Source organism: Nerophis ophidion, linkage group LG23 (genome assembly GCF_033978795.1).
Source record: "Nerophis ophidion isolate RoL-2023_Sa linkage group LG23, RoL_Noph_v1.0, whole genome shotgun sequence".
Taxonomy (NCBI): Eukaryota; Metazoa; Chordata; class Actinopteri; order Syngnathiformes; family Syngnathidae; genus Nerophis; species Nerophis ophidion.
The window spans coordinates 40,126-56,634 of record NC_084633.1 but is presented as its reverse complement, the minus strand read 5'-3'; the positions used below and the strand labels follow the sequence as shown (position 1 = coordinate 56,634).

The 16,509-nt window shown below is 41.1% G+C and overlaps 1 protein-coding gene and 1 long non-coding RNA gene across 2 annotated transcripts in view; one reads left to right on the top strand and one right to left on the bottom strand.

The window, feature by feature from the left end:
• LOC133541085 (uncharacterized) overlaps nucleotides 1–1,349 on the top strand; it is a 48,671-nt gene extending 47,322 nt beyond the window's left edge. The window contains exon 3 of the long non-coding RNA XR_009803789.1: nucleotides 1,157–1,349. This is a non-coding gene — a long non-coding RNA (uncharacterized LOC133541085). The remainder of the gene's footprint in view (nucleotides 1–1,156) is intronic.
• The window catches only part of LOC133541083 (neuronal-specific septin-3-like), a 36,146-nt gene continuing 19,644 nt past the window's right edge, over nucleotides 8–16,509 (bottom strand). Inside the window, exons 5-9 of the mRNA XM_061884171.1 lie at nucleotides 12,134–12,251; nucleotides 11,965–12,060; nucleotides 6,696–6,792; nucleotides 5,058–5,109; nucleotides 8–696 (exon numbers count right to left, since the gene is read on the bottom strand). Of these exons, the coding sequence (XP_061740155.1) occupies nucleotides 531–696; nucleotides 5,058–5,109; nucleotides 6,696–6,792; nucleotides 11,965–12,060; nucleotides 12,134–12,251 (529 nt within the window). The 3' untranslated portion in view covers nucleotides 8–530. The remainder of the gene's footprint in view (nucleotides 697–5,057; nucleotides 5,110–6,695; nucleotides 6,793–11,964; nucleotides 12,061–12,133; nucleotides 12,252–16,509) is intronic.

The window sequence follows — 16,509 nt, the reverse complement described above, 5'->3', positions numbered from 1 at the left end:
GCCCCGATTTGAACAGTATGCAATTTATTGTTGTCCAAGTGAATGTTTACATAAGTGAAAGAAAGAGGATGACTCTGTGCAGACTCTGCTTACCAAGTCAATCACAGATCGCCAGTACTTGAGTTTAACGCAACAATTACGTTTAAAGGCTAATTGTGTCGACTGTACAGTGGTAGCCCTCGGCGGGCTATTCACATATGTTTGAACTTGGAAGGGGTTGGAAAGTGGGTTAGGGCGTGGATCTATCCGCCAATATTTCCCGCTGATTTGGCATTTCACATTCGCGTTCACGTAGCAGACGATGAGGAGTTTAGATAATACTGTGCCTACCTGCCCACGCCGATGACGCCCGTTTATGCAACCATTAAACAAGAAAACGCAAACATTGTCACGTGCCCAAAAAAATACTCACGTGCCCCATTAAAAACCTTTCATGAAAAATAAGCAATAGCTGGGCAAGGGGAGAGAGACATGTCTCATCCCGGGTGGGTGAAGCGCATGAATCCAGGAGCATCGGGCCGACCACGGCATCAGAGGTGGCTGTCTGATTCTGATTTGTCGGCAGTTCCATTTTCGAGTGGCCGCTGGAAAAGTCCCTGTTTGATGAAGTTGATGTTGCACTCGTTGAGCCGTCGCACGCGGTATGTTTCGTAGTGGATGTTGTGTGTCACGTCTTTCAGGTCCTGCAAGTGAGACCTTTACAAAGAGCGCAAACAAAAACATTTTATTATTATGTTTTCTTTTCATTCATTCATTTAGTTTTTCAGCGGTAAAAAATGGATGGATGGCATTTCGTTTTTCCATTTACGCCACATCACACTTTAAAGATTGTAGCTTCAATATAGATTTTTAAATGCATATTCTACATATCAAATACTAAATGAGGTCCAAATTTTTTGACCTGTGGCCCACATTGGACTAAAAAAATGTGTCCAGGGGCCAAATACGTGTATTTATTATATCAATATGATGGCTTTATAATTAATGTAATGGATACAGTGGTGTTCTGGCCTATCATAACCAGAAATCATGTTAGCTAGTAAATACTAGTTAACAATGTCCTGGGCATGACGTTAAAGTGCATCCGGTAGTGAAGGCTCCTCTATGGGGGTTTTGGGGCACTAGGAGGTTAACCACTTTACTACTGTTACCCCAGGTGGCCCTTGGCAAAGGCCTAGTACCTGACTGCCCCCTAGCCAGGGATACGGTAAAGACCTCAACGGCGGAGCAGGCGGAAGATGGTAGATTTAAGAACTACCACAACGGCTGCGATGGCGGAGGAAGGCTGCAGCAGTAAAGGGTCCCCAGTCGTCTTGGACTGCATTCCACTGGACCCTGACCCGATTCTGTCAAGGATTGTGTGGCGACTGTCTGTTCACCAGTCTCCCCCACGTAAAACAAAGTCACGCACAGGCATCCTCCATAAAGGGATACACCCCTACCAGGTGGATTGTCGTTCGAGTGATTGCCGCTGATGATGACTTGTTAACATAATTAAATTTACTTTCCCTTAATATCTAAAATTATTCATATTCTCCTAATGTCATATTATGCTTATTTCAGTGCTGTTGTTTTTAGTTTTAGTTTGTATCCAATCAGAATTCAGCTAGCTTATGTTGCCATGCTGTACCGAATCTGCCACCGGCCTTCAAAATCAACAATGCTGTAAGTGAACGGGCACATACAGTTGATAGACAGTTGCGAAAGGCAATCAGATCACGAGTTGTTGTCAGTATAGCCTTCTAGCTGGCGTGACGTCAAGTTAAACGTGAGATTTACGCATCCTGTGATTGGATACGTCATCGAGACCGTTAGCAGATGAATTTGAGAATACAGAGAGTTGATAGACAGTTGCGATAGCCAATCAGATCCCAAGTTGATGACAGTAGCTGTTCTGTGGCAACTAAAAGCTGGGATCAATAAAGTACTTTCTATTCTATTCTAAACACTTGTTGTTAAAGTATGTTATGCCTGTAATTTATTTAACTTTATTACATGTGTATTTGTCGCCATCATGTGGTCAGATCAGTTAATATATCTTTGAGAAGTGTGTACTGTGAATCGAACTTTATTGACCGGAAGTTGCATAAGCTAAGCAGAGAAATTCACGGTATATATTATAATTGCTGATGCGTTTTAATTGATCAGAAAATAAACCGTTTTGTACACTGTTGATGTAATTCAATGCAAAATAGGGTGTAAATATGTTCCTGAATAGTATTTCTCCAGCAACGATCGTGTGGTGACATCAATTGTGGTATTTTGAGAGGTAATTATTGAAGTCTGAGATCACTGAAGGCCTAGGTGGGAAACACACGGCCCGCCACTGAATGGATAATTTTTTTGTGAAAGTTCGACTCGGACCTAGTTTGTTTCCGTGACGACCTTCTTAAAGTTTTGTAATCAATCAGAAACATCAAGCAGCTAAAAATGCGCTACACATGGATAGGTGTGGAGAGGGTGTTTTACATTTTTTTCCCATCATGTAGAATAATGGATTTTAATGGGTGCAGTTTTGTTTTTGTTATGATTTTTAATAATATCCACAATGTTCAGTGAGCAGATTGTGTTATATGTGACCGTGTGTGTTGATTTTATGTTGCTTTTTTTAATGCACCATGACTAGGGAAGGTTGGTTGGATTGTGCCATATAAGTAAATGCTATGCTTATATATATCTAAATACGTTCAAGGGTCAATGATTTTGATAACTCACATTGTCCACAAGATGGCAGCAAATATGTAGCATTCAAAGACCATCTGATATTTAAAATTGTTTTGAAAGCATTCCATGGTGCGATACTTTGTTTAACTCACGGCGTTTCGTGGGCCAAATTGATGACGTCGTACTTTGGAGACCCTCTCTTAAATTAAAGAGGACCGATGTTCCAAACCCACTTTTCTTACCTAGCTTAAAAAGTTTTTGCAATATCGATTCACAAGGCATGATATCGATAATATTTAATATCAATGTATACAATAGTGATAATTTTGTCGACATTTTCATCTCCCACGCAGAGCAGTGTTATAGAAAAAAACAAGCACACACTTTCGGCGCTCACAATAAAATGGCTATGCGTTACATCCTGTTGGACGAAAAAAAGATTCAGAGAAGAATTGCTTACATATTTACTGTTAATATATTTCACTTGAAGAAACAATACCTTAGAGCAGTGACTTTTAAAAGTGTGGAACGGGCCCCACTAGTGGTATCTATTGATACGCCAAAGATTTGATAAATTTCTTATGTACGGTGTTTTATTTTCCTATATTTAAACATAGTGTTACTGTTCAAACTGTGTGTAATGTTACAGTGGCCAAACTATTAAATATACTTGTTAAATAAAACCTCTGCCTTGTTTTTATTGAAAACTCGAACCTCCTACGCTACTGTATTTTAACGTTGGTTATCATGGTGGTACTTTGAGAGCCAAGTGTTTTCTGAGGTGGTACTTGGTGAATAAAGTTCGAGAACCACTGCTTTAGTGTAATTTGCAGTGATGGAATTTTGGAATTGGTTATTTTTGGAGTAAAATAACTTTAGAGGCACACACCAACGAGCGTTCTGAATCAGCAGATGAACTCCCTCGCAGGGCAGTTAAGTAGAGAACAGACGGGATCTTATGTAAGGGATAATCCACAGCGAGCTGTGAGGTACAAAGGAGTGCCGAACTAATTAACGCTGACTCTGACACTTGCAAGTCATCTTAATGGATTCAAATAGACGTCGATAAAAACACTTGGGAGCCCAATCTACAATTATTTTAGGCAAGCAGCTACTCTACGTGTGTCCCGTGTCTAAGACCTTGTTCACACTGCAGGTCAAGTTCCGATTTTTTTTGCCCATATGTGACCTGTATCGTACTTTTTCAAGTGAGTGTGAACAGTGCAATTCCTAATGTTCCATATCTGACCAGGCCTCTTTTATATGTGGATAAAAATGTGATATACAGTACAGGCTAAAAGTTTGAACACACCGTCTCCTTCATGGTGTTTTCTTTATGTTCATGACTCTTTACATTGTGGATTGTCACTGAAGGCATCAAATCTATCAATGAAGACATGTGGAGTTATGCACTTAACAGAACAAGGTGAAATATCTGAAAACATTGTTTTATATTGTAGTTTCTTCAGAATAATACATTTTTCGCACACTCTTGGCATTCTCTCGTTGAGCTTCAAAAGGGAGTCACCCGAAATAGTTTTCACTTCACAAGTATGCTTAAAGCTAATCGAGAGAATGCCAAGAGTGCTCAAAGCAGTAATCAGAGCCAAGAGTGGCTATTTTGAAGAAATTAGAATATAAAACATGTTTTCAGTTGTAAGTACATAACACCACATGTGTTCATTCATAGCTTTGATGCTTCCAGTGACTATCTACAATAGTCATGAAAATAAAGAAGACGCATTGAATGAGAAGGTGTGTCCAAACTTCTGGCCTGTACTGTATATGTGATGTGTCCTTAATGTGAACGCTCCCGCACTCAGATCGCATTCATCCGACCAGAATGTATTCAAAAAGTAATAACGGAGTTGACAATGGAGCAGAAAACAGGTGAAAATAAAATGTTTTAGGAACTCTCCGACTGCTCGCCCACAGACCCACTCTTCAAGCAGACTGCGAGAGCCAAAATGCTTGTCCTTTTCCTTCCTAATCTTCTCCGCGCAACAATTCGGTTCAGAAAATGTTGACTTTGATTGCATAAAATCCTTGAAATTGTTAAATATGCGCCAGTACTGAGACCGACTGGAGTGGAAGCAATGTTTACTTCCGTAAACACTGCACTCATGACGTCATGTGCGCATGCGGGTCAGATTGCATTCACATTAGAAATCGCATTTATTTTTGTAATGTGCTCTACCACTAAAAAGCAATGTTATTCTGGAAAGAACCACATTTAATAAAATTCCTGCTTTTGGAACTCCAGCTGTTCATTATTAGAAATTTAAACATCATGTCAAAAGTCCCTTTTCCAGTCCCTAAAACACTCATAATAATGAATATGAATAATAGTATGAAAAATGAATACAATAAAAATTAATACAATTCGGGCTCACCTGATAAGAAGATCTCGCAGACTGGCAAACTCACAATGTTCCACATTTTCAACTATGAAAAAGGAAACAATTCAATGTATTAGTAAATTCAATGAATATTATATAATGTGTAAACCATTTATTGGCTGTTAATACAACATATCTTAAAGCAAATGAGGCAAATGGAGTGCACTGCTTTTTATTACAACAAAAAGTCAGTCCGGCAGTTCAAAGACTTAAAAACACCATCCATCCATCCATTTTCTACCGCTTGTCCCTTTGGGGTCGCGGGGGGTGCTGAAGCCTATCTCCGCTGCATTCGGACGGAAGGCAGGGTACAGCCTGGACAAGTCACATGTCCAACACAGATAGACAGACAACATTCACATTCACACACTAGGGCCAATTTAGTGTTGCCAATAAACCTATCCCCAAGTGCATGTTTTTGGAGGTGGGAGGAAGCCAGAGGACATGCAAACTCCACATAGAAAGATCCCGAGCCTCGGATTGAACTCAGGACTACTCAGGACCTTCGTATTGTGAGGCACATGCAGTAACCCCTGCCCTACCGTGCTGCAAAAAAAAACACATTTTGCTTAAAATGTGCTGCTAATCTTGCATTAACGAGTAGAAGGATCAAAAGAAAGTAGAAAATCATAGTTGACTGATTTAATTTTTTTTTAAATCTTCAAATTAAAGCAATGAAGTCAAATTTTCATACCTAAAATTAATTGGTCAATAGTAAGAAAAAATATACAACAACAGTAGACATAATTACTTGGTACTTAAAAGGGACTTTTCAGTGCTGTTTTTTAAAAAACAGTTTCATAAAAAAAAATCACATGGAAAAATATGCAAAAATTCTGATTATTCAAAAAACCTCACCACCTAAAACCCAAACCTACCATCTTATTTATCGAATCCAAAATATTGAAATTCAAAGACTTGGTGCTTTCGCAAACAACTAAAATTATGCATAAAGGAAATTATACCCTGCAACTCAGAAATGCACAACATTTTTTCACCACAAAAGAGGAAAAATATAATCTTAGACAAAAACTTAACTTAAAACATTAGTATTCACGCACAACACTTAAGACCTTTAGTATATCAGTATGCGGAATCAAATTATGGAATGGATTAAGCAAAGAAGTCAAACAATGTGCTGATGTTTGGGAGATTGTTCAAAGTGTACAATGAAAAGAAATACTGATAAACAATCCTGAACCTAATATATTGCTGTTGTGTTTAAGAACGAAAAAGGAAGGGCATAATTGTGTTAGAAAGTATTTCCAGATTTGAAAGCGGTAGGATTAAAAAAAGCTCTGCTTCTTCCTACTCCTTTTCGGACATGTTAGAATGTGAAACTGTCAACATGAACATGAAAAATTACTATGTTGTTATTTCTTTAATCGTTATTTTCTTTTATTAATCATTGTTGTTGTCTTTTGGGGTTTCTTTTTCTCCTTTTTCACCATATCCGAAATAAATACAATAAAATACAACTTTAACACCAACGAACCCCAAGTCCCAGCAGTAGTTGATATGACAGCCGTCCTCCTTGTGATGGTGAAAAGGTGACTTCTTCAGAGAAGTTGGGGGTTATTCATTTATCAATAATACGCTCATGTCAAAGGGGTTATTGAATTTTGTCCTCACCTTCAATTATTCCCCACTTTGTTTTACGGCCCAACACCTTGTTTCCATTCACCTGGTGCTCCTTGTCGGTCCCCACCACAGCAAAGGGAATGTTTTCCTACATGTATGACACAAAAAAACATGTCCCACTCAAGTTCATTTCAAGAATCGAGAATGAAAACATGTCAGTCTTGCAAAAACAATTCTGTTTCATTACACATTCCTTGCCAGAGCAGTGAATTATGACTTAAATGACACGTCTTTATTATACACACAAATATCATCGTGGGTGAATGAGCGTGAGTCTTATAATTTCATTTCTATTAGGAATTGTCTCAGTTAAAATGAAAAACCAAAGAGGAGCAATTCCAAGCTGGAGTCTTGTTATCCAGCAGGCACAAGACATTGATACGTTGATTATACATACCGTATTTTTCGGATTATAAAGCACACTTTAAATTAGAGATGTCCGATAATATTGGGCTGCCGATATTATTGGTCGATGAATGCTTTAAAATATAATATCCGAAATTAACAGTATCGGTTTCAAAAAGTAAAAATTATGACTTTTTAAAACGCCGCTCTACGGAGTGGTACACGGACGTAGGGAGAAGAACAGAGCGTCAATTAACCTTAAAGGGGAACATTATCACAATTTCAAAAGGGTTAAAAACAATAAAAATCAGTTCCCAGTGGCTGGTTTTATTTTTCGAAGTTTTTTTCAAAATTTTACACCTCCCGGAATATCCCTAAAAAAAGCTTTAAAGTTCTTGATTTTCGCTATTTGCGATGTGACCGTCCATTTCCCTGTGACGTCATACAGTGCTGCCAATACAAACAACATGGCGGTTACCACAGCAAGATATAGCGACATTAGCTCGGATTCACTGCCTTTAAGTTACGGCCCAATCACATAATACCTATGGCTTTTCATACACACAAGTGAATGCAAGCATACTTGGTCAACAGCCATACAGGTCGCACTGAGGGTGGCCGAATAAACAAGTTTAACACTGTTACAAATATGCGCCACACTGTGAACCCACACCAAACAAAAATGACAAATACATTTTGGGAGAACATCCGCACCGTAACAAAACATAAAAACAACAGAACAAATACCCAGAACCCCTTGCAGCACTAACTCTTCCGGGACGCTACAATATACACACCCCGCTACCTCCCACACCCCCACCTAAATGCCCCCATCCCCCACCACCCCGCCAACACCGCCCACCTCAACCTCCTCATGCATGTCCCAAATTCCAAGCTGTGGTTTTGAGGAATAGATAGATAGTACTTTATTGATTCCTTCTTTTAAAAAAATAATGCACTTTGTGACTTCAATAATAAATATTGCAGCACCATGTTGGCATTTTTTCCCAAAACCTGAGTTGATTTATTTTGGAAAATAAATGCATCCAGCTGGGCATCACAACAAAATTAGGCAAAAATAATGTGTTAGTTCCACGACTGTATATATCGGTATCGGTTGATATCGGAATCGGTAAATAAGAGTTGGACAATATCGGAATATTGGATATCAGCAGAAAAGCCATTATCGGACATCTCTACTTAAAATCCTTTCATTTTCATTTCAAAATGTTTTTAGTAAGACTTCGGTAAGCTATGAAGGATGGATTGTCGGCGCACTAAACATACGAGTATTATTATGGTGTGTGCGTAAGGACCGCAAAATGGCACCTATTAGCAGAAATATTATCTTGAGTTTTGTTTCGCAATATTATGCAAAAGCAAATTTTCTTACCTTTTGGTACCTGCTGATGTGTACAGTATTTGGGATCTGCATAAGTCCTGAAAATGTGCGCGCCTCCGTCATTGTAGTCCGTAATTATAAGCTTCTTCTTTTTCTCTACCGTCTTATGTGGCATTCATCTTCCGCTGTTGCCATTTCTAATATAAAGTAGCGTAAAGTTCTTACTTATATATGTCACTAGACTAGCTATCAAAGCGCTAAAAACTGTAGTGGGTTTACAAAAGTCACCCACAGAACTTTAGTTATTAAAGGGTTCCAGTCGGACGTTTTTTCACGGGACACATTTCCGGTGTTGATTTAGCATTATTGACCCACGGATGAGAAGATGCTGTTCTGTTATTGATTTAAGTAAAGTCTGAATGTCATTAGAACAGTTAGCTCCATCTTTTGACACTTCTTCCATTCCCGTCCTTGCACGCTACACCGCTAGAAAAAAATCCTAATAATATGACTCTTTTAATGCACCTTATAATTCAGTGCGCCTTACGTATGAAAATAGACCTGAATAGATCCGCTAATTGGCAGTGTGCCTTTTAATCCGGTGCGCCCTATGATTCAGAAAATACAGTACATGTTCTTTAAAACTGACTTTGACAACAAAGTTGCAAAACAGTTGTATTTGTAAATTGAGACAACGTTGATGTCTAAAGTTCGATCCATTTTGTTGGTAAGAAAATGGCCAAATTTCAATGATCAAATCAGCGTCACGACCTGACATTGAATAAACATTGTCAAAAAGCATGTTGTTTCAACGTTGTATTTGTGTTGTAAAATACTGCTGGAAAATTACCCAAATTCAACGGTCAAATCAATGTCAGAACCCAACATTGATTCAATGTTGTCAAAAAGCATGTTGTTTCAACGTTATGTTTGCTTAACATCCAGACCTAATTTAAAAAGTTCTCAACATTGTTTTAATGTCTTGTGCTTGCTGGGTAGCGAGAATACCTCCCAAAGCCCTCCCAAAAAATATATGTATAACTTGATAGCTTCACTCGTTAACTAAATACTGTATATAGATTTTTTTTAAATGTCTTCGAATTCGGCCTGCGAAATAAATTAGCCATAAATTCTGTTTGTTGCAGACGATTTAAAAAAGGAAAAATATTTTTATGTCTTTTCTACCTCTTGCTTTATGCACCGTGAACATTCATTACCCCTCCCAGTCATTTCCTTAGGGATATTCACACACATTTAGCACAACATGGCTAATTCTAACACAAGCGAGAGTGAGAAAGAAAGGACTAGTGTCGTTAGTGGTTGGGATTTGTGACAACAGGCGTGGAATAAGGGGCGGTGCGCTGCAAAGTTTATTCAAAAATGACAGTGGCACAACTAAACCTGTTCCAGCATCTGAAAGTGGGGGAAATTCAACAAGAAGACGAACAAGAACATAACAACAAAAACAAACTCCTGCTAAAAAGCAGCTTACCGTGGTGGAATCGTTTACCTAAGGTACCATGTATGGTAAGAAAGGAGCATGATAAAGAACGATAACTACAACGGTCGCTCTTCGCTAAAGCGCTGTCAATGTTGGAGTTTATTACTTACTTACATACAATATGCAATAATAAATTTTCGTTTACATAAGTATTTATGTCAAAACAGAAGATTTAAGTTTACACTTTATTAATTTCAACACTGGAGTTTATTTATTTGCATTTAAAGAGCAATGTTACATTTTTCTTTACAAAAGTATTTTATTCAATGCTGAAGTTCTGCCTTCCAGAGCAGGGTTTTTATTTAGTTTGTTAACAATCATTCTATACGAAGTACAATTTATAATGTTCTAAAAAGATCAACTAAAACATTGTATTGTTCAGAATCCAAGCCATGTAAATTGCTGCATTGCGTGTCTCCTTTCAAACTACTATTTTTTCACCAAAAAAAAGCAAAACTTATTTTGAATTTGTATTTATTGTTCATGCATATTTGTACATGCTATCGTAATGTGCTAACACATTTACAAGTGTCTGTGTTAGTATTATTAACTTACAACAGCATTATTTTTGTATTATTTCATTTTTAAAAATTCCTCAGTAAATTCACCAGGATGTCAACGTTGAGTTATTGAGTCTGTTTAGCTGATTAAAGAACTAGCTTCCGCAGCTAGTGGGTCCATGACATTGACTTATGTTTTGTTCGATCAGCCGTTTTACTACCGTGTTACAGACACCATTTGGAAATGATTGATGCATGTAAACAAACATTTACAGAATATTTCTGTTTAAATAATTCATTTCACAACATATATATTTGAGGGTTATAGTCTGATGCGGCTATTATTAGGGGTGTAACGGTACACCAAAATTTTGGTTCGATACGTACCTTGGTGTAGAGGTCACGGTTCGGTTCATTTTCGGTACAGTAAGAAAACAACAAAATATAAATTTTTTGGTTATTTATATACCAAATTTGAAAAATCTTCCACCATAAATATTTTTCTTAGTGGAATATTTGATGTGAAGTAATGGGAACCTTGGATAGGTCAATAATTCATAATAACATTCATTTTGATTCAATATTATGTTTTGAGAAATTACAGTTTGAAAGAAAAAAAAAAACAGCTTTGTTTTATTAGTCAACATTGCAACTTTTTCTAAATTACTATTTAACTTTTAAGCTTTTTTTATTTCACTTTTGTTATGTTTTTGTTTATTTTAATAGTATTTTTAGAATGTGCCGTGGGGCTTTAAAACATTAGCTGTACGCCGCAAATGGCCTCCGGGGCACACTTTTGACACCCCTGCTATAGATATTAAAAAATAAAATCTGATAAATCTATGGGTAAAAAGCAGAGCCTGGTGGCACATGCCCGTTTCTCATAACTCTCTCGTTCTTTCTGTCTCTGCCCCTCCCTCACCAATGCTGCTGCGTACACAATTTATTTTGTTTTCAACCCCTTCTCAACCCTGAACGTACGTTAAAAATACACGCAAATTTAACTTAAAATGCCAGCCATTTGAGGCATTTTAGAAACTCCACCCGGACAGCCCCGCAAAAGAGGACATATCCGCTGAAAAGAGGAGGTATAGTCAGTCAATCGTAGCCCAGTCGCTGCTAGCATGCCGTGTGTTGTGGCTCGGTGTGTATTGTTTACACAACGTGCGGTACGCTACTTAAAATGTCCGTGTGGAAACTTGTTCGGTACACCTCCGAACCGAACCGAAACCCCCGAACCGAAACCCCCGTACCAAAACGGTTCAATACAAATACATGCACCGTTACACCCCTAGCTATAATATAAAAATATATTTTCCCCCTTAAATTTAGTAGTTCCGGAAAACACGGTAGTAATTCCTTCTAAAAGGCAAGATGAACATAAAACGTGAATAAGCAAAAGCATAAGGATTTGGCAGTTTTTCTAAAGGTTACCGCAAACAGTTTAAACACAGCAAGTGATCTGAACCCTTGGCTGAACCCTGGACAGTCTTAAGGGACGCACTATAAACAAAAGCTTGGCCAATGAATCTGATTCTATTTGGAGTAAACAAAACGTAACAGCGCGCTTACCCTCAGCCTGTCGTTGAGAAAGCGCTCCTCTGGATCCTCGTCATACTCTTTCTGGGGATAAACACAAATTCCGTTGGCTGCCAAGTCTTGCCTTATCTGGGAGTGGGTTAAAGGTAAAACACAGGTCAGTTTGAGGCTCCAATGTGTTTGTGTGAACAGGTTTCCTCACCCTCTCTTTGAACTCCTGTCGTTCCTCAATGGTGAGTGTGTCAGCCTTGGCAATGACAGGCACGATGCTCACTATCGTTCCCAATCTCTTCATGAACTCCACGTCGATGGGGCGTAACCTGCAAATATATCACACCTGTGGTCAGTTTGGACACTTGTAAATGAGTGAGAGATGAGGTCTTTGCTATCAGTGACACAATGTGATTATAAAACATTACCAGTATATAATTGTGTCCCATTTTTAAAGGGGAACTTAACTTTTTGGGGGAATTTTGCCTATTATTCACAAATACTATGTAAGACAAGAACAAAGTTCTTTTTCTTTCTTTCTTTTTTTGCATTCTAAATCGTAAATAACAAAAGTCAGCTAACAATGTAGTCAAGGAGAGCTGTTCTATTCCACCCACAAAGCCCTCAAAATAACCATACAAAAACTGCCAACAATACTCCATTTACAAGTCATGACCTGAATATTAACCGCGTATTTTTGTCATAAGCGCGAACACATACTATCTATAATTAGCGACGCATGGATCACAGAAAGCTATCTTATGCTGCTTTTTTTTACATATTCGGCCAGCGTTCTTCTCCTGGTTTGCCTTTAAATTGGCAAAAGTTAATTTTGGATTATAAATCATGGTCTTCACCTGGAAATTGCTACCAATTTTTTTTTAATTCTTTGCAAAATTTATGATTAATTCTTCATCTGTACAGTATATTAGCATCCCAGTGAGAGCAGACGTTGTACAGTAAGTGTGGGTTTTATTATGTTAGTTGTTTGTATATCTTTTTCAGCACTTAGCAATATTGCTGCATGATGCTTAGTGTTTCATCCATTCATCCATCCATCCCTCCCTCCCTCCCCCCATCCATCCATCCATCCATCCATCCATCTTTTGCTGCTTGTCGCTTTTGGTGTCGCGGGGGGTGCTGAAGCCTATCTCAGCTGCATTCGGGTGGAAGGCAGTGTACACCCTGGACAAGTCGCCACCTCATCACAGGGCCAACACAGATAGACAGACAACATTCACACTCACATTCACACACTAGGACCAATTTAGTGTTGGGAGGAAGCTGAAGTACCCGGAGGGAACCCAAGCAGTCACGGGGAGAATAAGCAAACTCCACACAGAAAGATCCCGACTCCAGGATTGAACCCAGGACTACTCAGGACCTTCCTATTGTGAGGCACATGCAGTAACCCCAAATCCACCGTGCTGCCCGCTTAGTGTTTCACCAAAGCTTAATCTGTTTGGCACACAGTTTCTAAAACTCAGAGCTCATCCTCTGTATATTCAGGCAAGAAATATAAGGTTCTGGATCATCATTTTTCCCAAAGTAGTCTTTGTTGTTTGAGTAGTAGGTTTGTCGTTGTTGGGGGGGAAAAGCGAACATTGTGATGCGTCTGTGAAATAAATACGTATTATATTTGCCTAATTTTGAAATAAATAAATATGAGCAAAATACGTAAATATTACATGGTATTACGAATGTGCCAGTTACTAAATTACATATATACTTACACAGGTATATGAAAGGTTGATGGAGGTGTTTGGATGTTTTTTTTTTAGATGGATAGATAGTACCTTATTGATTCCTTCAGGAGAGTTCCTTCAGGAAAATTAAAATAGAGCAAGCCTTATTGGTTCCATTGTTAGCTGACTTTGGCAAATGTTTATTTATACCTTGGAATGCAGGAAAAAAAAGAAAACATATGTTTTCTTGTCTTACATAAGGATTGTGAATGATAGGCAACATTCCAAAAAAGTGTAGTTCCTCTTTAAACTGTTAATGGTGATCTTAAGTATACTGTAGTTAACGAGAGATACCCAAGAATCCAATGGTTCCTTTAGCTGTTCTCCAGAGGTCGCGGGGAAAGACAATTGCAGCCAAGTGCTTTGAGACCGAGTGACCTGACAAAAGCCAGCTCAGTGCAGGACACGTAAAAACCCCTAAATGTCACGGTCCTGCATCCCAACAAACCATTACTTTGTTCAGTTGTGTTTTTCTGTCTGGAGTTTCCTGTCCTCCTCTCTGAGCTGCTACCTTACCGTGGTAGAGGAGTTTGCGTGTCCCAATGATCCTAGGAGCTATGTTGTCTGGGGGTTTTCATGCCCCCTGGTAGGGTCTCCCAAGACAAACAGGTCCTAGGTGAGTGATCAGACAAAGAGCAGCTCAAAGACTTCTATGGAATTACAACGAAATGAACCCAGATTTCCCTCGCCCGGACGTGGGTCACCGGGGCCCCGCTCTGGAGCCAGGCCCGGAGTTGGGGCACGTTGGCGAGCGCCTGGTGGTCGGGCCTGTTCCCATGGGGCCCGGCCGGGCACAGCCCGAAGAGGCAACGTGGGTCATCCCTCCAATGGGCTCACCACTCATAGGAGGGGCCATAGAGGTCGGGTGCATTGTGAGCTGGGCGGCAGCCGAAGGCAGGGCACTTGGCGGTCCGATCCTCGGCTACAGAAGCTAGCTCTTGGGACGTGGAACGTCACCTCACTGGGGGGGGAAGGAGCCTGAGCTTGTGCGCGAGGTAGAGAAGTTCCGGCTGGATATAGTCGGACTCACCTCGACGCACAGCAAGGGCTCTGGAACCAGTTCTCTCGAGAGGGACTGGACCCTCTTCCACTCTGGCGTTGCCGGCAGTGAGAGGCGACGGGCTGGGGTGGCAATTCTGGTTGCCCCCCGGCTCAAAGCCTGTACGTTTGAGTTCAACCCAGTGGACGAGAGGGTAGCTTCCCTTCGCCTTCGGGTGGGGGGACGGGTCCTGACTGTTGTTTGTGCTTACGCACCAAACAGCAGTTCAGAATACCCACCCTTTTTGGGTACACTCGAGGGAGTACTGGAAAGTGCTCCTCCGGGTGATTCCCTTGTCCTACTGGGAGACTTCAACGCTCATGTTGGCAACGACAGTGAAACCTGGAGAGGCGTGATTGGGAAGAATGGTCGCCCGGATCTAAACCCGAGTGGTGTTTTGTTATTGGACTTTTGTGCTCGTCACAGTTTGTCAATAACAAACACCATGTTCAAACATAAGGGTGTCCATATGTGCACTTGGCACCAGGACACCCTAGGCCGCAGTTCCATGATCGACTTTGTAGTTGTGTCATCGGATTTGCGGCCTCATGTTTTGGACACTCGGGTGAAGAGAGGGGCGGAGCTTTCTACCGATCACCACCTGGTGGTGAGTTGGCTGCGATGGTGGGGGAGGATGCCGGACAGACCTGGCAGGCCCAAGCGCATTGTGAGGGTCTGCTGGGAACGTCTGGCAGAGTCTCCTGTCAGAGAGAGTTTCAATTCACACCTCCGGGAGAACTTTGAACATGTCACGAGGGAGGTGCGGGACATTGAGTCCGAGTGGACCATGTTCCGAACCTCTATTGTCGAGGCGGCTGATTGGAGCTGTGGCCGCAAGGTTGTTGGTGCCTGTCGTGGCGGTAATCCCAGAACCCGTTGGTGGACACCAGCAGTGAGGGATGCCGTCAAGCTGAAGAAGGAGTCTTTTGGCTCATAGGACTCCGGAGGCAGTGGACGGGTACCGACGGGCCAAGCGGTGTGCAGCTTTAGCGGTCGCGGAGGCAAAAACTCGGACATGGGAAGAGTTCGGGGAAGCCATGGAAAACGACTTCCGGACGGCTTCGAAGCGATTCTGGACCACCATACGGCGCCTCAGGAAGGGGAAGCAGTGCACTATCAACACCGTGTATGGTGCGGATGGTGTTCTGCTGACTTCGACTGCGGATGTTGTGGATCGGTGGAGGGAATACTTCGAAGACCTCCTCAATCCCACCAACACGTCTTTCTTTGAGGAAGCGGTGCCTGGGGAATCTGTAGTGGACTCTCCTATTTCTGGGGCTGAGGTCGCTGAGGTAGTTAAAAAGCTCCTCGGCGGCAAGGCCCCGGGGGTGGATGAGATCCGCCCGGAGTTCCTTAAGGCTCTGGATGCTGTGGGGCTGTCTTGGTTGACAAGACTCTGCAGCATCGCGTGGACATCGGGGGCGGTACCTCTGGATTGGCAGACCGGGGTGGTGGTCCCTCTCTTTAAGAAGGGGGACCGGAGGGTGTGTTCCAACTATCGTGGGATCACACTCCTCAGCCTTCCCGGTAAGGTTTATTCAGGTGTACTGGAGAGGAGGCTTCGCTGGATAGTCGAACCTCGGATTCAGGAGGAACAGTGTGGTTTTCGTCCTGGTCGTGGAACTGTGGACCAGCTCTATACTCTCGGCAGGGTTTTTGAGGGTGCATGGGAGTTTGCCCAACCAGTCTACATGTGCTTTGTGGACTTGGAGAAGGCATTCGACCGTGTCCCTCGGGAAGTCCTGTGGGGAGTGCTCAGAGAGTATGGGGTATCGGAATGTCTTATTGTGGCAGTCCGCTCCC